This window comes from Perissodus microlepis, chromosome 11 (genome assembly GCF_051167445.1).
Source record: "Perissodus microlepis isolate ML-2025 ecotype Zambia chromosome 11, ASM5116744v1, whole genome shotgun sequence".
NCBI lineage: Eukaryota > Metazoa > Chordata > Actinopteri > Cichliformes > Cichlidae > Perissodus > Perissodus microlepis.
In genome coordinates this window covers 1,361,762-1,382,290 of record NC_140471.1, presented here as the reverse complement: position 1 = coordinate 1,382,290, position 20,529 = coordinate 1,361,762, and the positions used below count along the sequence as shown (strand labels likewise).

General features: G+C 43.9%; 1 protein-coding gene across 7 annotated transcripts in view; it reads left to right on the top strand.

Annotated features, from left to right (window-relative positions):
• ascc3 (activating signal cointegrator 1 complex subunit 3) overlaps window positions 1–20,529 on the top strand; it is a 148,037-nt gene that overhangs the window by 16,473 nt on the left and 111,035 nt on the right. For all 7 annotated transcript variants that reach the window (XM_084944957.1, XM_084944959.1, XM_084944960.1 and 4 more), the window contains one exon: window positions 8,437–8,554. In XM_084944957.1, coding sequence (XP_084801083.1) covers window positions 8,437–8,554 — 118 coding nt within the window. The remainder of the gene's footprint in view (window positions 1–8,436; window positions 8,555–20,529) is intronic.

Sequence of the window (20,529 nt, the reverse complement as noted above, 5' to 3'; positions counted from 1 at the left end):
AAGGTGGAGCCTGTGAACTTCAGGTTTAGTTGATTTCCAAAGGCGTTCTACTTTCCTACAGATTCTTCTGACTTTCCTTATGTCATCATTTATCCACGGATGAGCTCTTTCTGGGCAGCAATGACAGATTTCATAGGTGCCACCGAATTTAATATCTCCAGACAATGATTGTTAAAACACTGTGTAGCAATGTCAGCATCAGTGATCACATGAGGGTCCAACAAATCAGAACATTTCAGAGCAAGCATCGTCCACATCCTGATCGTCCGCATCCTGATCGTCCGCATCCTGATCGTCCGCATCCTGATCGTCCGCATCCTGATCGTCCACATCCTGATCGTCCGCATCCTGATCGTCCACATCCTGATCGTCCGCATCCTGATCGTCCGCATCCTGATCGTCCGCATCCTGATCGTCCGCATCCTGATCGTCCACATCCTGATCGTCCGCATCCTGATCGTCCACGTGCAGGCTGAAATCCCTGATTATTAAGACTTTCTCCAGTTGAATAGTGGAAGATAAAAAGTCTGTAAAATCCTGAATAAAAACACCAGCAGGGTTGAGAGGATGGTAAAATAAAACACAGTAAAGTATATTTGATGAACCAACTGTATGAAGTTGTGACTCAAAGGAGGGGAAAGTCTCAGAGTCCATAACTCTGCAGGACAAACTGTCCCAGTAAACGGTGGCACATCCACCACCACGACGGTCCAAACGCGGAGTCCCGATGAAGTGACAGCCGACCAGGCAGAGCTCATTAAGGGGGACAAATTCATTCTCCCGCTGCCAGGATTCAATGAGAAACATAAATCCAAACTGTTACTGATAAAAAAGTTGTTGTTTTTTGGCCGCCTGTCCCGTCTGGTTCTTTTGCCATCAGAATTATTGTCTGAAGGCAAAGACAGAAGCCCAACGGAATCCATTTGATTGACAGAAGAACACTTCCGGTGACTTCCGGTATGATGGCGCCCGTGTTTGGCTTTGCCGCTGCCGGGTGCAGTTTGTCACGCTCTTTCGTCGTGCTGTTTTTCTCTGCTCTGCTGTTTTTTATTTGTATCAATGATGTACTGGCTGCCTTGGTTTATGATCGTTTGACGCTGCTATCCATCCGATCTTCAATGATGGCTCAAGATGTCTCATCCTCCTCCTCCTTTGGCACTTTCCATCCTCCGCCAGTGGCTGGATCCTCGGCCAGCGTCCTCAGCGTTCCCCGCAGACCACGGAGAAGGAGAGGAAGAAGAGCAGGTATCCAGGTGAAGCTTAGGCTTTTCTGGCGGCGGGGGCTGACTGGAAAGCGATGTCGAGCGTGCTTTGTTACCTATGCTCAGAACAGCTCCATGGAGAGGAATTTGTGTTCCATGTCCCTGCTTGGATATGCAGGGCCCGGCTCTCCGAGACCGTGCTGCCTCAGAAGGGTTCATCCAGACTCTCCTGCTGACTGGCTTTCCATCCCCTCGGTGAGTGGAATCTACGAGCGTGAAGGCTCAAACCCCGAGTATTTATGTCCTTTAACTCGAGCCTCTGCCAAAAATGATGCTTCCACCCCGCTGAACATGGCGCTTTTTAATGCCCGATCATTGACTAATAAATCGTTCGTGCTTAACGATTTTATATCTTCTAAAAAACTGGACTTCTTATTTCTTACCGAGACCTGGCAGCGGGACTTGGACTATTCGTCTCTCATTGAAATGTGCCCGAACGGCTATTCCGTCATCAGCCAGCCTCGGGGATCTGGTCGTGGAGGAGGTCTCGCGGTGGCATTTCAGGGCCGTTTCAACTGCCGTTCAGTGAAAGTTGGACACTTTCTTTCCTTTGAATTACAGCTTATTAAAATCGGAAGTAAGGATCCTTTCTGTTGTGCTGTGGTGTATCGTCCACCCGGCCCAAATAGCTTGTTTTTATCGGAGTTTAGCGACTTCCTGTCCTCTACTATGAGGTTGTCCAGACTGCTTTTAGTTGGGGATTTTAACATACATGTTGATGATGACTCCGACCTCTTTGCCAGAGGTTTTATCAACATTATGGATTCTTTTCATTTTACCCAGCATGTGTCCGGCCCCACACATAACAAAGGACACACGCTGGACCTTGTTTTTACTTTGGGTTTGAATATTGATTCTATTTGTTCTGAGGACATCTTTATCTCTGATCATCACTGTATTCTTTTTAACATGTCTTTTCATGAGCCTTTGTCTCCTGTTCACCGGACAATTATCTCGCGCATCATAAATTCCTCCACAGCGGAGAATTTCTCGGATGCTTTTAATTTAACACTATCTCCGCAGAACGGCGTTGATTTCTTAACAGATCTATTTAATAACCATTGTTTTTCGATTTTAGATGAAATCTGTCCGGTTAAAATGAGACCCGTTTCTGTTTCCAAGTCCTTACCTTGGCTAAATGACAACATCCGCTCCATAAAACGTGATTGTCGTAAAGCTGAGCGCTTATGGAGGAAAACTCATTTAAATGTTCATCTCCTTTACTTAAAGGATCTTTTAGCCTCTTTTAACAATGCAATTAGAGATGCGAGGGCTGCTTATTTTTCTCATCTGGTTGCAAAGAGCAGAGGTAATCCTAAGGTATTATTTGACACTATTACTGATATTATTACTCCTGCTCCACCTGCTGCCATTATTTCTTCTAATGAAGACTGCGAAACATTTTCTAGAAAAAATTAGTAATGTAAGGAAAAAATTGTCCCCATCAGCATCTGCATTGTCAGTTCCTACGCCAGCTCGGCCTGTCGTTTTAGAAAGCTTTTTACCCGTCTCACTATCAGAGCTGGAAAAAATAATTAATGCAACAAAAGCATCCTCCTGTTCACTCGACATTTTACCCGCATCGTTATTCAAAAATGTCTTCCACTCTATTGGTCCCTGTGTGCTCACCATAGTTAACACCTCACTGGGATCTGGTAAAGTCCCTGCTTATTTTAAAACTGCTGTCATACACCCCCTGTTAAAAAAGCCTATGCTGGACCCATCTCTCACTAGCAATTGCAGACCAATCTCAAAAATACCGTTAATTGCTAAGATATTAGAGAAGGTTGTGGCTAAGCAGCTTACAGCAGTTTTAGACAAACATAATATCTTTGACAAATTTCAGTCTGGCTTTCGTAGAGCTCATTCTACTGAAACCGCCCTTCTTAGAGTTTCCAATGACATTCTGATGCAAAACGATGCAGGAAAGTGTTCTGTACTCCTAATGTTGGACCTTACGTCAGCCTTTGACACCGCTGACCATTACATTTTGCTTGAAAAGCTGAAATACTGGGTTGGTGTATCTGGGTCTGCCTTAGAGTGGTTCTCCTCGTATCTCTATGAACGATACTTTTCTGTGGCGGTCTCTAAGTACAGGTCATCTTCCACGTCCCTGTCCTATGGTGTGCCACAAGGTTCTGTGCTGGGGCCCTTATTGTTTTTAATATATCTACTTCCTCTCCAGCATATCTTGAGCCCCTTTGAGGACATTTGCTACCACTGCTATGCAGACGACATCCAGCTATATATATCTTTTAAACCTGAAGATGTTTCTAAGCTGCAGATTCTGATTGTGTGCTTAGAAACCATCAAAGGTTGGATGGCTGACAACTTCCTCCAACTTAATGAAGAAAAGACTGAAGTCCTTGTATGTGCTCCGGACAGACATGTACCTAACATAATGAATGCTCTTGGTCCTCTTTCAACATTTGTGAAATCGTCTATCAGGAACCTCGGGGTAACCTTTGATTCTGCTCTTACCCTGGATGTCCACGTCAAATCTCTGGTTCGGTCCTGCTTCTATCATTTAAGAAACATTTCTAAATTGAGCCCCATAGTATCTCATACTGAACTGGAGATTGTTATTCATGCATTCATTTCATCACGATTGGACTACTGTAATTCACTGTTTACATGTCTAAACAAAAACTCCCTGGAGCGTCTGCAGATTGTCCAAAATGCCGCAGCAAGGCTTCTGACAAAAACATCGAAATACTCTCATGTGACACCGTTGCTTATACAGCTGCACTGGCTCCCCGTTGAATTCAGAGTCCACTTTAAGATTCTGGTTCTGACATTTAAGGCTCTTCAAGAACAAGCACCAGCGTACATCATTGAACTTTTACAGCCCTATGCCCCTAGTAGGTCCCTGAGGTCTTGTGATCAGGGCCTACTTGTTATTCAGTATACAAGACTGAAAACCAAGGGTGATAGAGCTTTTGCTACTGTGGCCGCCAGACTGTGGAACTCTCTTCCTCAGAACTTAAGATCTGCAGACTCAGTGATTACTTTTAAAAAACAGCTAAAAACACATCTTTTTAAAATTGCATTTTGTTAACTTTTGACTGTTTTTGTTTTATACTTTGTGAAGCACTTTGTGATCTTTTATCTAGAAATGTGCTATATAAATAAAATTTTACTTACTTACTTACTTACCTTTGTTGTTATTATTTATTTTATTTTATTTTCAGTTGTTACAGATGGGACAGACATGACAGGGGGAGGGAGGGAAACAAAGACAGCGGGGAAGAGGAATAGTGATGAAGGGCAAAGAAAAGGGAAAAGAAAAGAGGGGGGGCAAAAAAAACCCATATTTTTATATATATCACCTGGATCACCTGTTGAGAGAAAAAAAAGAGAAAATAAGCAAACAAAACCAGCAATATAATAAACACAACACCATCGCGATACTCTGTGTATATAACAGTAAATATTAAACATTATTGTGCAGCACGTAAGATCGACAGCGCACAGTGTGCTTTGAGGTAGGAGCCAAAAAGGGTGTAGTTTGTGTGTGTGAGCACCCGTGTGTACACCTGTGAGCATGAGCGCGCTTGTTTTTAAAAGGTTCCTTCATGTAATGATCTGCTAGAGGGTGTGGGGGGGCCACAGCCCCGTCCTCCAGGGCAGGAAGCAGGTATGGAGGAGATCCAGGCCGTCGTTTAGTCGTATGATTTGTTGGCTATGGAGCGAGCGTTGAGGAGAGCGACCTGAAGCAGAGGTGGCAGGCTGATGTCATCAACAGCTGATTGACAGCAAACAGCTGGAATGAGGACGTAGTCTGCGGTGCCCACAGCTGTGGAACTGTGGTCCTGTTTCCTTTTACATCGTGTTGTTGGCTGGATCTGTGCGCAGTGCTTACCTGGGCAGGAAGTAAACTGGTGGAGGCAGTGTGATGCTTTGGGCCGTGATTTGGCTGGAAATCTTAGGTCCTGCGATCCATGTGGATATTATGTTGTTATGTTATGCCTACTATGTGTTTATGTATGACGTTATTTATTTATTTATTTACATTACTTCTGGAAATTTGGATTCACGACCAACCCTTCTGTGTTTACCACAAGCAGTTGGACTATACTCGTTACATGTTGCTTTTCTAGTACTGATACTGATACTATCACTGGCACTGGTACTGATACTGGCACGGGTACTGGTACCGATACTGGTACTAATCCATAACCTAATGATCTCACTTCCTGTTATTTCTGGTTGGATGTAGTCAGATCTGTTTTGAGAAGTGTATCTGGCAGTGATCAGGTCCAAAACAAGAGTCAGAGGACTGTTCAGTTGACCTGTGTTCAGACCTGATCGTTCATCCTATCCTAGCATATCTGAGTTTCAAAAAGCTTTAAATCATATTAGGATGTTTGCCTTTCTCAGTAAATGTGCAGTGGAGGAACCATTGTACTGAAGGTAAGTCAGAGCTTGTGGTCTTAAGTAGCTGTTCAAAGCTTGGAGACGTGTCTGGGCTCATTATTCTGTCTCCGTCTGAGTCCTTCCCCACAAAGATCAAACCCGAGGGTGGAGTACTGCTTCTCATTTATCAGGGTGGAGATGATTCACTGCTGGTGAATGCTCCCATTTCTCTGTCATAATTCATTGTCTGCCAGTGTGTTTCACCTTCATATTGATTTACCCACCTTTAGTGTGATTCACACCACGCCTAATGCTGCCATGTGTTAGCCTTCCTCCCTGTTTCTCCTTCTCTCCATGACACGATTGGAGTGTTTTCATTTACTAAATTCTGAGTGTGAGAATTGTTCATACAGTTGCTCTTCAGTCTCTCAGTGAACAAAGCCTGATGTATCGATCCTCTGATAGTTTGGTCTGCTGTTCGTGCTTTAGATACAAGTGATCCAGTTAGCACAGTACACTCTCCCCTCTTACAAACCTTTAGTGTAGCCATGATTTGATGCTCTGTGCTCAGAATATCACTGTTCTCATATTTCTCCTATGTGGTGATGCTACCTGCTCAGCTACTTTGTGTTGGGAGCTTTGAGTCGATCAGCTGGGTGTCATTTAAACATTGTTTTGGTAGAAGAACCCAGCTCTGTGAAAGTGGATCCTCTGTACACAGGACTCTGCATTGTTGCTTCATCTGAGTGCTGAATTATTCATTTTACACAACTTTTTAAAATGTGTGTAGACGGTCAAACCTGCCAGCTTTTCCAGGATTTAAATACACTGTAAACCTTTTTAACAACACTGTAGGAAAACGTCCGCCTATAAACACGTTAATAGATCGATGTGTTTGGTTAGAGCAGGGCGATATGACCAAAAATATTTATCACGATATATATTTGAAAATTTGCGATAACAATATTATTGACGATATAATTGACACGAGACAAAACACTTTACAACTCCTCAACTTTATTAGTGCAAAAAAACCATCACTGTATTCTCACTGAAACAAGCAGCTGTTTTTATGTGCGTTAAAGTTATATAAAAATGTAACAGTGCAAATGCAAATTCTTGCTGACAGTTTAACCAAAAGGCATTTCCAGTGGAAACTGGCCGACACATCCTCAGCATAACCATGTTTAATATCCACAAAACTTAAAAAGAGGTTATACACACACAATACGGTAACATTATGTTGAAGCACAGTACGTATCACTCCGCGAGGCTCCGCCTACGATAGCCGTAATGCTCCGACAATCCATCAAGCGGTGCGGCTTCGTAGCTTAGCAAAGTCGTACTGAAACATTTGACAGATTTTCGAGCGCCGTGTACATAAACTCGTTTCGAGGTCAGTAAACACAACCAGAGTTCATACATAAGGCACACGGGATTATAAGGGGCTCTGTCGACTTTCAGAAAAATCAAAGGACTGATTTTAAGTGTGCCGTATTTTCCAAACAACACGGTAATAACGACGGCCCGCTAGCATGCGCTACCAAAAATAGTGCTTTGTTGTGTATCTGACGGACGAAAGCTAAACCAGTTCCACTGCTTTTTCCGCCATGTGCGTATGTAAACAAAGGCACTGCGCATGCACGTTTTACCCATATTCTATCGCCATATTTCATTTTCCTATCGTTGCCCAACATTACACCGGCATTGCTGTGAACGGTATGATATGCCCAGCCCTATGTTTGGTCATACATCAGTATCTTATGTGTTGTCAGTTTATATTTAGTTCTCATACAGTTCAATATAAAAATCTAATATCATGACATGTAGTGTAACCTAATGTAAAAATGCTCTTTAGTTTAGTAAGGCCGTCCTAAACGAGTTAAGCTGTGCTATAATTATCCAGTCGTTGGTGCAGATGATCCAAACTGCGCACAGGATCAGTTACAGTTACAGTGGTAAGTACTGCTTCTGACTTTGTTTATTTCATGGCTGCTTGGATGTTAACAGCAGGTGAATCAAATAAAAAATCCTGAGGAGGTAAATGGACTGATGTTCCAAACCTGCATTGAAGCTACTTTATTCCATGCATAGACTTGTCCACATTCATCCATCACTGTGTAATTCTCCTCTTCAGCACCAAGGACATCTTGGCATTAGGCTCAGAGGAGTCAAAGATCGAACCACCATCCTCCTGAAAAGGAATCTTCAGTGTATTTTTCCTGTGCACGTGGTTTCAGGATGCCCTCCTGTGACTCAGCTCCACTCATTCTGGTTCTTTTGTTCCATTTACTCACTGGAAATGAGCAGACCACACAGACCTTGCCACTGCTGACCCGTAGCTGTGCACATGCAGACTTATTACACAGTTAACGTTTGCCTGAAGGATGGAGACTGCACACAAGCTATTTGAAGGAGAAAGTCTGTCTCTGTCCTTGCAGAGCCCACACCTAATCAGTCAGTTCCAAGGCCAGGATTCATGAGAGTTCATTTAAAAAAAATCCCTGTGAGCATATGAAACCTCACCCCCTCCGTCCACTGAGAGGAGAGGACATCACCTCTCCTCTCACTCCCAGCGTGAATAGAACAGATATTCACAGGGACCACGAAGTTTAGAAACCACCGAGCAAAGCAAGGCCTCGACAGTTTCCTGCTGTGCTCTCTGTCACAGCCTCCATTCTGAGACCAACCCTTATAGACGAGGGATAAGGATGCTGCATTGTTCCACTGATCCTCACAAGCCTGTCACGTCTATTCATTTCCAATGAGAAATGTTTTTTCCCAAGTACTGACTGTCTTCTCCTGTTCCTGTCTCCAGCTGTTTGAGCTGCTCGGCCCAGAGGGGCTGGACATGATCTCAACCCTTCTGCAGCGAAGGGCGGCCATTGTTGACTCCCTCCTCCGCATCCAACCTGACAGGACTGTCTATCCATCAGGTAAGGCCCATGGCAGGCATGTCACCTCAGGGGGGGAAATACTCATGGAAGAAGAAGTGTTCAGTGCGTAGAGTCCTAACATGACTGCATCCTTTGGATTTTATTGCACTGTAGGGACAGTCCTGCACAGTAAAACTAGCCTAAAAGGGAGAAGCTCATTTTATCGGTGAGGGTTAAACACAGAGTTCCAGATGTCCTTGGTAATAACCTGCAGTTTTAAACGTATCTGAAGTATAAGGTTACACAGGCACCATTGCTCTGCTTGCTGTGACTGACTGTAGTAGTGTTAGCAACAAAGGCTAACAACTCTGATGCTGTTGCATGGTGGTATCAGAGGATACTGAGATATTAGCACTGGACCGTAGCACTGTGTAACAAAGTGCTGCAGTATTTCTCTGCGTGTGTGGACTGGATGGTTGTTATTTATCTAACCTGCTGTGTGTGTGTCCAGCTGACTGTGCTTTCCTCGCCATCAGGGACTGAAGCTGTTTAGACGCTGTTGTCAGATAATGATGATGAGTCTTAGAGACACAGATGATTGGTGCTACATTTGAATCTACAGTAGACCATCTTAGCAGTCTTTCCTAACTTCTTATCATCCAGCATTAAGTCTGCTTAATGTTCCTGTTGATAACAGTTCACACATTGTTGCATTGAACCTTCATTTCATTCGACATGCGACTGGTCCGACATGCGACTGGTCCGACATGCGACTGGTCCGACATGCGACTGGTCCGACATGCGACTGGTCCGACATGCGACTGGTCCGACATGCGACTGGTCCGACATGCAGTGGTGGTCACAGCCCTGACCTGATTCCCTAACAATGACTGAGAACTGAGAGCATTTCTCCATTTGTCCGTTTGTGTTTTTAACTTTTCTTAAGGACTTGAGGGAGGTTTTGTTTGTTTTTTTACAAAAATAAATGAACTAAAAAGCTGCAAAGAGCTGCCTGCATGGAGACAAACTCCTGGCTTAGTCTGAGGGAGAGTTGAACATGTAGCTGATTATAGTAAAACTATCTGCAGGTTGATTAAAGCCACCCGTCCACTCTCTTGCATTAATATCTGCAGTGTGCAGGGCTGCTCTGCAAAGGGAGCACAGGGTGTACTCCACTACATTTATTTTAGTTACTAATTAGCATGTCAATCAAACTATAAATAACAAATCAAGACTGGCAGCTGCCAGTGCTAACCCTCAGCCTCCAGGCTGTACAACCGTCAGGTGGCACCAATGCCTGAAAGTTGTAGAAAACATAATTACCATAATTACCAGTATCAGTTCAAATGGCCAAGTAGGAACACAAAGTCATGATAAATCTATAAAGCACTGAGATTCTGTCACTTTGTGTTATTGGCTTTGTTATGGTGAGGACTGCAGCTGGACCATCGGGGTTTGACTGATATTCTACTCAAACCTGTTAGCATGTTAGCATGTATGCCATAGAGATAACATTGAAGCAGAGTTACTGGAGCGACTAATCAGATGAGCTGTTACGTGTACGTGTAAGTTCATTTCATCCACCCCAGAAGGTGTGGGTGTTCATGAGAGACACACCTTTTTTTGATCAAGGTCTTTTTATTGAACAAAAAATTGCTTTTAACAACAATTAAAGCAGTATTAACACCCCCCCCCCCCCCCCCCCCCTCCAGAACAGTGTAACTAAAACCCAGCCAGAGAAGAAGAAAGAAATAAGATCAAATAAAATTACAGATAAAAAGTAAATAATAACATAAATGAATGCAAGCAAGGGGAAAAAACAAAAACAAAACACACACACATTAAGCAATAGTATCTGGATTTAAACTTTCAAAGTAAGTTAGAAAAGGTTTCCGTATGTCATAAAATGTCCGAGCCGAACCTTTTACAGTGTAGCGGATCTTGTCCAGCTGAGTATTGTACATGACGTCCTTAACCCAGTGCCCATAGACAGGTGGAAGTGGCTCTTTCCATTTCAGTAAGATCAACCTACGGCCAAAAGAGTGCAAGAAGATCAGAGTGTGATTCAGAAAGACTGGCATCATAAAGCGTCACCCCAAAAATGGCCATGAATGGACAGGCTGTGACTGGAATGCCACATCTCTTGGACATGGTTTCAAATATACTTTTCCAAAAGCTACCCAATTTTGGACAAGTCCAAAACATGTGAAGTAGAGAAGCAGGCTGTTGTCTACACCGGTCACATGTGGGGTCAAACCCATCCTTGATTTTGCTCAATCTAGTTTTAGACCAGTGGAGATGGTGAACCACTTTAAACTGAATCACCACATGCTTGAAGCAGGTAGATGATGATCCTATGCCAAGTCTCGTCTGCAATCTGTTGGCCCAGATCTCTTCCCCATTGTTCCCTAAGAGATTGCAGTGTGGACAGCTACTTAACAGCTCATAAACATCACTTATAACCCGCTTGGCGTCCAGTTTAAGATCAAAAACATCATCCAAAAGAGACGGAGGTGGACAGGACGGAAAGCAGTCAGTATTAGAAGCAACAAAGTTCCTAAGTTGTAGATACCTGAAAAAATGTGACTGAGGGATCTTGAACTTAGTCACCAATTGTCCAAGTGAACAGAAGATATTGTCTGTGAGAAGAGCATTCATTGAAGTTACTCCAAGCTTTGTCCATTTGTTAAATGCCTCGTCCGTTAAGGATGGAGAGAACATGCAGTGTCTATGCGGTGGTGCAATAAGAGAGAGTTCAGTCTGTTTAAAGTGCCTTCTGAGCTGGTACCATAATGTCAGTGAATGGATGACGAGAGGGTTTGTGGTAAAGCTGGAGACAGGTCCTGCCAGGGCTAATCTGGCACACAGCAAAGACAGCAGGGAGGATTCACTGCTCCAGTGATACCCATGAGAATTAACTACCACGAACTTTTACCCAGTACAATCATGCCTTATATTAGATGCCCAGTAATACAACAAAAAAATTAGGAGTGCTAAGCCCCCTGCGCACCACGGTCTGTTTCAGACTAGGTGGCTTTTGTTCCAAATGAAGGAAGAAATTTGACTATTCAGATTGTTAAAGAAAGACTTTGGAAATTGGAAGACATTGGAAAAAAAATATAGAAATTTAGGAAATATACTCATCTTGATGATATTTATTCTACCACCCAGCGAAAGAGGCAAGGACTCCCACTTTCCAAAATCCTCTTTTAGCTTAGACAATAAAGGAAGATAATTCGTTCTATACAAGTCTTTGTGGTTCTGTGTCAAACAAATATTTAGTTATAGCTGGGTTTGAAAGGTGCTAAAATAGACCAAAATGCCCCAGTTGTCGTTCCTATAGGCATTGCCCCGCTCTTCCCAAAATTCACCTTATATCCAGAAATTGTCCCAAATTCCTTAAGTATATCCAAAAGTTTAGGGAGGCTATTTGGAAATAAACAAAAGCACGTCGTCGGCACAAACAGAGACGTTATGTTCGATACCCCCTCGATGTATTCCCTCAACATCAACGTATTATCTCAGAGCAATAGCTAGCGGTTCAATCGCCATGGCAAAAAGAAGAGGTGACAAAGGGCACCCCTGTCGTGTGCCGCGTTGGAACTCAGATAAGGGGGACAAATTATGGTTAGTCCAAACGGCCGCTAAAGGGGAACATTACAATCATTTTATCCAAGATACAGAATTACTCTCGAAGCCAAATTTCTCAAACGTATGAAAAAGAAAATCCCATCTCTCCCGATCAAACACTTTTTCTGCATCAAGCGAAATGACAGTTTCCAAAACATTACCTTTGACAGGCCTATAAATTATATTTAATAAACGTCTAATATTAAGAAATCAATACCTATTGTTTAATAAAGCCCGTCTGAGACGATTGAGGACAAAGGAGGACAAGGATCTTGGTGTCTGAAGGATACCCGTCGGGGCCAGGAGATTTTCCAGACTGCATGCTCCCTATGGCATTTCAATTTCAACATAAGAGACAGGCTCCTCCAAACTGGTGGTCACATCTTCTAAGGAAGGGATATCAAGTTTCTCAAAGAAATGTTCAGTGCTACGTCATCTTTAGCTGGAGGCGAGCTGTATGAAGTCTGATAGTATTTTAGAAAACTGCACCTTATTCCCTGGTCATTCCGGATCTCAAGGATAGCTTGATTAGCTGTTCGTTGCTGATGAGCTAGCAGCTTGCATGTTTTTTCTCCATGTTCATACGCGTACCTACGCAACTTTGAAATTAGATACTCGGCCTGTTTTGTAGATACGAGACTGTATTCAGTTTTATTGTAACCTCCATTTATATAACACAGGATCAGGAGAATGGCTATATACAGTATCTGGTTCAGTAATTTCATCAGCTAATTGAGAGAGGCGCTCAGTCGCTATCCTTTTTTGTTTTGCACAAAATGAAATGATTTGGCCTCGCAGATATGCTTTTAGGGATTCCCAAACAGTTGAAGGTGACGTCCCTGGGGTCTGATTGTCTATTTGAGACCTTATATAATTAAGAAACTCTTCGTTTGCTAACAACACTGGCTTGAATCTCCATGGCGGATACTTAGAGCAGGCATTGGGAAGACGCATTGAAAGAACAACAGGGGAATGATCTGAAATGACCATGGCCTTGTAATCACAGTCTGTGACTAAAAGGAGGAGTTTTTGTCCAGAAACAAGTCATCTATGCGATTATATGTTTTATGGACATAAGAAAAAAAAAGAATATTGACTTGAATTTGGGTTACGAAATCTCCATACATCACACCTAGAGTCCCAGAGAGCAGCCATTTGGCTTTTCTACCTTTTAAAACCCGCCTTCCAGCCAAATGGCTGGTAGGCTTTTAGCTAGGCTTTAGCTTCAGCCAAGTGGAAGCTAAATTGGCTAGTCATCAATTCATATGTAAATTAGGTTGTTACCTGAGAATTCTGGAGGGGAGTGGGGTGTGTGAATGATTGCTGATTCCTAACTGCCAACTGCCTCTTTGTTTGTCTGGGGGGGAGCTGCTAAAAGCTGTGAACTTCCCTTTGTGTTCGTCTTGATGCATTCTCAATCATCCAGGAAAATAAATCTCCAAAAGTCACCAACTTGGAGTGGTTAGTTTCCTGAGCCACAAGGAAACTTGTGTTTCAGTTTGCCATCTTAGGGAGAAATCAACACACATGGGTGTATTTCCTTTGTTGCTGAGATTTATTGATAAAAACAGTACAAAAAAACAAAAACCAACCATTTGTACACATATTTACAAATAATAATAAAAAGTGAGTGAGTACATTTCAACATTTTCAGCAATCCCTCACAATCCTGGCACTGCCATGGTATCTGTAGTCTGCATTTACCACATGTGTATCTGTAGCAGTGAACACATCGCACAGTGGCATGATTGTTCTTGCATTTGTGTTTGACCTGTCATGGCTCTTTTTCCAGGGCTAGGTGTGGAGGGTTGTGTCCGAAGCAACTGTTCTTTTCTTGCCGTCTTCCCAGCTACATGAGAGTGAGCCAACTCTCTTGCAAGCTCCAACAGGAAGTCCACCCGTCTTTCCTTCGTCCCGGTGCATGCTTGATACAGCACATGTGCATTCAGTGCTGCCATGTCAATCATGTTATAGAACACGGCAGCTGGCCAGCGCCGTGTTCCTCTGCGGACAGTGTACTCCCGCACCATCTGGTCCATCACATCCACGCCACACTTTGTGGTGTTGTAAAGGGTGACAGTGTTTGGCTTCCTTTTGGTGGTGTTATCAGTCTGAACCACGCTGTGCATGCTGCTAAGAATATAGACTGTCTTCTTCCGTTTGGCCGCATACGCCGTCAGCGTGGCAGCAGAGGTTGAAAACACCTAAGAAATAAGATAAATTGTTATTTCCATAGCACTTTTACACACAATGAAACACATAAACATAGAACCACAAAAGACCCGCAACATACCTGAGTGGTGAATTCATTGCGATCTGTCTGTCTAGCGGATTGAGGAATTTCCCGGCGAATCTTGTTGACTGTGCCGAGGATGGTGGTTTTCCGTCTAAGAAGTTTTTGCGCAAGTGAAAGCGATGTGAAGAAATTGTCCGTGGTAACATTTCTGCCCTTGTCTAGGAATGGTTCCATCAGCCTCATCACTACATCTTCAGACAGTCTCTCCCCACTGGGACGATTGGGGTCCTTGCCAAGATATGGGAAGACATTGCAAATGAACTTGGATTTTAGGTCGCAAGCCACCCAAAACTTGATCCCAAACTTGTCAGGTTTACTTGCAATATACTGCAGGGTTAGGGTTATACTGTGGGTTTCCCAGGTTTGCTGACCAGCAGTCATGTAGTGATGGAACCCTAGTAACCCCCCGCAAGATGACAATTGCATCCACCTCAACACAAAAGGAAGTTCACAGCTTTTAGCAGCTCCCCACCCCCACACACAAACAAAGAGGCAGTTGGCAGTTAGAAATCAGCAATCATTCACACACCCCCACTCCTCAGGTAACGACCTAATTTACATATGAATTGATGCTAAAAGACTAGCCAATTTAGCTTCCACTTGGCTGACAGAGGGTTAGAAAAGCCTGGGACTTCCAGTGATACATCAGCTAACCCATAGTTATGAAGAAAACGCTGAATAACACGTGCTGATTTTGAAACAGGCGTGCTTTTGTGCGAGCTGCGGTCCATAGCAGATAATGAGCAATTTAGGTCCCCACCAAAAATATTTTGTGTTGCCATGTTGGGAAGCCGTGCAAAGACGTTAGTCACTAAATGATAGCGCTGTGCTCATCCCTGCTAAGACACGCATAGAGGAAGAAGAAAGAGAAAAAAACAAAACACACAATAATAAATAAAATAAACATATCTGGCTGAAACCGAGAACATAATGAGCAATTACACCAGACTGCACATGGTGACTGCCAAACCCCCTGCAAACAGATGCACACATATAGCCTACTGCTTGTTTGGTTTACTATAAGGCAGACCCTCAGGTTCCCGCTGACCGCGTGACGTAACATATCCTACAAATAAATGGACGTCCAAACAGGGTACAGAACTTTTTGAAACACAATGATATTGCCGTGAAATAAAATGAACCAAAATGTGCTTATGAAATGAGTTTAAATGTGTTAACAAGAAGTGTCTCTGTAAACTTTATATCACAGTGCGAACGAAACAGAGTCATGTAAACGCAGCAGTAACTGAGACAACCAACCGTAGTGCTGAACTTAGGCACGGCGCTCCCACACAGGGCTTCAGGCGCAACCTCCTCAAACGTTGACAATATGTTCTTTGACATATTCCATTGCCTTCGCCGCATCCAGAAATTCTTTCTCCTCCCTGTTCTGCGTGATACAAAGTCATGCCGGGAACCTGATCCCAAAGCGGACACCTTCTTGTTCACGGAGAAGTTTCCGGACTTCTGTAAAAGCAGCCCGAGCTCAGGCCACCGAGGTCGTAAAATCCGGGAATATTGCAATTGGTTGAACGTCAGCGGAGCTTGGGTCCTGGCACGGCGTAGAATTTCCACACAATCCTGGTAGTAATGAAGGTTGGCTATGATGGCCCGCGGGTTACCACCTGGCTTTCTCCGGACAACACTGTGAGCGGTCGACAGTAACGTCTTTGTCCATACCCAGCACTGTACGAAGCAGCGTGGATTCAGCCGTGGTGGAGCTCAAATCCGGGCCCTCCGGCACCCCTACGATGCGGATGTTAGATCTCCACATCCTTCCATGTCATCACATTTATCCTTCAGGTCCGACAGCTCCTTCTTCAAAGTCTTCACTGTAGATTGCAAGGTGACCACCTCATCGCTCCACATTGACAGCCCGTCCTCAACTTCTTTCACCGTGGCTGCAACTCCATCAGTTTCAGCGCGCACTGCCGCCGCACTGTTAGCGATCTCATTTCTCAATTCTTGCACGTCAGCTCTAATGTTATCAAAATCTTCTTTCAGTGCATTTCTGAGTTCTACTTTTAACTGATATCCTCTTTGACGGATTGAAGAAGCTCCAATTTTAGGGCATCAGTACCCACAAAATGCCCATCGCTCTGCTGAGGCTGTTCCTCAGTGGCCGCAGAGCTGGCCGCCGCCCTTGGGTCATCATTGGTACTCATGCCCGAGGATGCGCCGGGCCCAGTCGCTGTTCCTCCTGTGTTCTTATATTTTCTTGGGTGAGATGCCATTCTGTCTCGAATGAAGCTGTAATATGATGTATAAAACTGTTAGCTTCCCCAGTGACACAAAATAAGACTTTGTAGGTTGAAAAACCTGTTTGTGAAACTCGTTAGCGGGAGCCTTCAGAAACGCGTCTTACTCCATTGCTGGCTTGCTAGTGTGAGAGACACACCTTTTTGACACTATGTTTGCTGAGTGCTCATTAAATGCACAGATTAATTACAGGGTTCGCACGGGTGCTTGAAATCCTTGAAAATGCTTGAATCTTAACGCTGTCTTTTCAAGGTTTGAAAAGTGCTTGAATTTCAGATGTGGTGCTTAAAAGTGCTTGAAAGTGTAGCTGTATTTCATTCACCACAAATAACTATCTGATTGAATAGTTTTCTTATCAAATAGAGAAATAAAAGGAGTCGCAAAATGTAAAAGCTAAATTTCCCCGTCCGGGCTGCCTTGCGCCTCTGTCTGTTTCAACACGTGACCCCGCCCCTCCCTCGGACAGTCGGGGATGAGTAACATACCTGTAGGTCGCTGTTTTAATGAGTGTTAAGGGAGATGAACAAAATGCACTGGAACTGTACATAATAATATCACGGATGATAAATTAAATAGATTTTAAGCTTGTGCATTCTTAAAGTCTTATATGTTGAATTGAACTATGTGATCCGTTCAAAGCCTCTCAGTGCTGTTCTCCAGGCCTGTCTGACTGCACATGATGTTATTAGCACTTTAAACGTGATCATTTAGGACTCCAGCAATGTGCTGGAAAAGCTTGAAAAGGGACCTTGAAAGTGCTTAAACAGTGCTTGAATTTGACCCTGAAAAAGGCGTATGAACCCTATAATCAGCTGTTGATATTTGACCTCTAACATGCAGAGTGGGCTTCATCACAAAAGAACTGATACATCTATGACATCAACCTGATAATGAGTTGGCAAGATTTACAGACGACTTGACCTGAACTCTTCAAAGGTTTTTAGTTGACGCACCCATTGTGTCAGTGTGGATCATTTCCTGGTTTAAACTACACCAAACTATACTGCTGATGTAACTGACATGGTTATTAGTGCGGACAGGAACATAACATGTGTCTTTCCAACCCCGCGAGGAAATCAGTACAGTCAGTTACTAAAAAAAGCTTCACCCTGGAGACCCTGGCAGGTGATTGGCCTGATGTGGTAACCACAAATGATTGTCAATATCAATTGAAATAATACATTTAATTCAGTTTCAATTTTATTTACACCGCCAAATCACAACAACAGTCGCCTCGAGGCGCTTTATATTGTACAGTAGATCGCACAATAATCATATGACCCCCTATGAGCAGCACTTTGGCTACAGTGGGAAGGAAAAACTCCCTTTTAACAGGAAGAAACCTCCGGCAGAACCAGGCTCAGGGAGGGGCGGGGCCATCTGCTGTGATTGGTTGGGGTGAGAGAAGGAGGATAAAGACATGCTGTGGAAGAGAGACAGAGGTTAATAACAGGTATGATTCAATGCAGAGAGGTCTGTTAACACATAGTGAGTGAAGAAGAAACACCCAGTGCATCATGGGAATCCCCGGCAGCTATTGCAGCATAACTAAGGGAGGATTCAGGGTCACCTGGTCCAGCTCTAACTATATTCCTTATCAAAGAGGAAAGTTTGAAGCCTAATCTTGAAAGTAGAGATAGTGTCTACTTTCAAGATTAGGCTTCAAACTTTTGTGATTAAAAAAATCCTACGTGCCCGGTCGTCCCTGAAATACTCGTGTCACCAGAGGCAAACATCATTTCTGCTTTCTCATTAGAGACCAAACAGTGATTATTCTCAGTGATTCGTCAGAGCTCTGTGTGAACACATCTTCTTATCATGGTCGTTTTGACCACAAACTGCAGCAGTCGTGTCAGGAAGGAGTGTGGAAAGCTTTCACCACTTCAGCTCTGGCCTGCACAGTCACAGCAACGTGACGGCACAAAGGTTATTATCATGGTGAAAACTAAGCTTCGGGAAAACCTGGAAAACCAAAAAATGAAAGAAAAATGATTCATGAATGGGAGCGAGGTCCCCAAATTAAGAGTGTCAGAGGTTGTCAGGAGCCTACATGATGATGGTGTGGTTTAAAGGAGCCTACGCCACCTGCAGCTGTCACATTCACTAAACTGGTGTCTCACACTGATGTTGAGGCCGTGCTCAGCAGATGGTTTCACTGAAACAGCACCATTAATATAGACATATATAAACCAGTGGACACAGCACAGCCATGTTCAGTGTAACTCTCACACACTGAGAAGAGACGTGTTAGTTTCAGTTCAATAAGGCTGACAGCAGGTGTGCAAAATATCTGTCAGTCACCTCACATTTAATGACGTGTAAATGTTCAGAAGCAAAGCTGTGGTGAAATGCTGCCAACCCACAGCTGGGACAGTGGTGGTGTTGCTGGACCCCACTGGTGGGCTGATGTAAGCCACTGTACTTGGACAGTAACAGAACAGCTCGTTCAGTTGTGATTTTGGTCACAGCCATGCGCTGTTTCACACGTCAGCCAACTTCAAGAAGTCCCGATCAGCGTCGAAAAATTGGACTCGCCAGACAGCTTTTGAGATTACTGTTGCCTTGACAACTGAGGGTGAAATCAGGAGGGGTTAAAAAAGGCTGATTAAATTTTCCACTATTTGCATGCCATCAAGAAGAGTGGGATTTAGTGCGAATGCCTGTCTCTTGCTGATTAGCTTTTTAAATTCCAGTTTGGCGCTTGCATGTTTATCAGAGCAGATTCTCTCGGTGGCTCCTCTCCACGTGTCAGCGGCCGACGGAGGCAGCGCCGTGTGGGACGCACCGTTAAAAGACAAGATGGCCACACATGCAGAAAGTGTTTGACCAGTTTTGGAAAGAAATATTTGAGGCAGTCGTACCCAGTGTGGTACATTTTAATGCCCTCACACTTTGATGAGCTGATTCTAGGCTCCCGTGGGCAGTGGAAACATCTGCCTGTTCCTGCTGTCTCCGTGTACACGGAGGAACACGGGAGGAACACGGGAGGAACACGGGAGGAACACGGCAGGAACACGGCAGGAACACGGGAGGACCTGCCTGCCGGGCCGCTAACGTTTACAAGGCTGCAGTGTTTAACGGAAGGAAAGAACGTGGCAGAGGTTCACATCCTAGTTGGATGCTTGCAGGGTCATTAATAACAAAGTAACTTGTTATTACAGCAGATAACATTTAACATGGATACATATGATAACCTTCTGCTTTAGGCCTCACTGATTAGAAACAGCTGATAGGAACATCGTGTTCTGTGCTGGGTTTGAGAAACCTGAAGCTGAGTAAGGACATTATGTTCTCCACATTGGTTGCTGAGATGGTGACACATCATCGAGGACAGGAAAGGTCCAAGCACCTGTACATACCCAGAGGTAGCCTGCCATCCTGCACTTCGTGTACAAATGCCTTTGAGCATGTCTGTACAGATGTAGTACAGCAGGTGTCCACAGGATGTAGGAAGCGCTCTCTCTGACAACCTTAGAAAGAAGGCGATGATGCTCGTGTTGCTCTGACAAGCTTCCACAGGCGTCCTCGGGCCATAACCAGAACAGAAGCTCACAGACGACCGCGTGACAGCGAGCAGACACGAGCTCGGCTGATTCAGGGCTGTTTTCTCCATGTAAGCAAGCCCAGCAAGAAAACAACATGAATGTCTGCTACTCATTTCTGCACAGTCACGTTTCCATTGAATGACTCTGTGACTGCAGGAATGTTTAACGGGCACAAATGTTCGTGCTGCAGGCAAACACACATCAGCCCGTATGGAAAAGATATTTATAAATCTTCTAACGTTTGTGTCTGTCTTGTGTGAAACTTGTATGAAAAGCACACAAGAGTGAAAACAGATATAAGATCC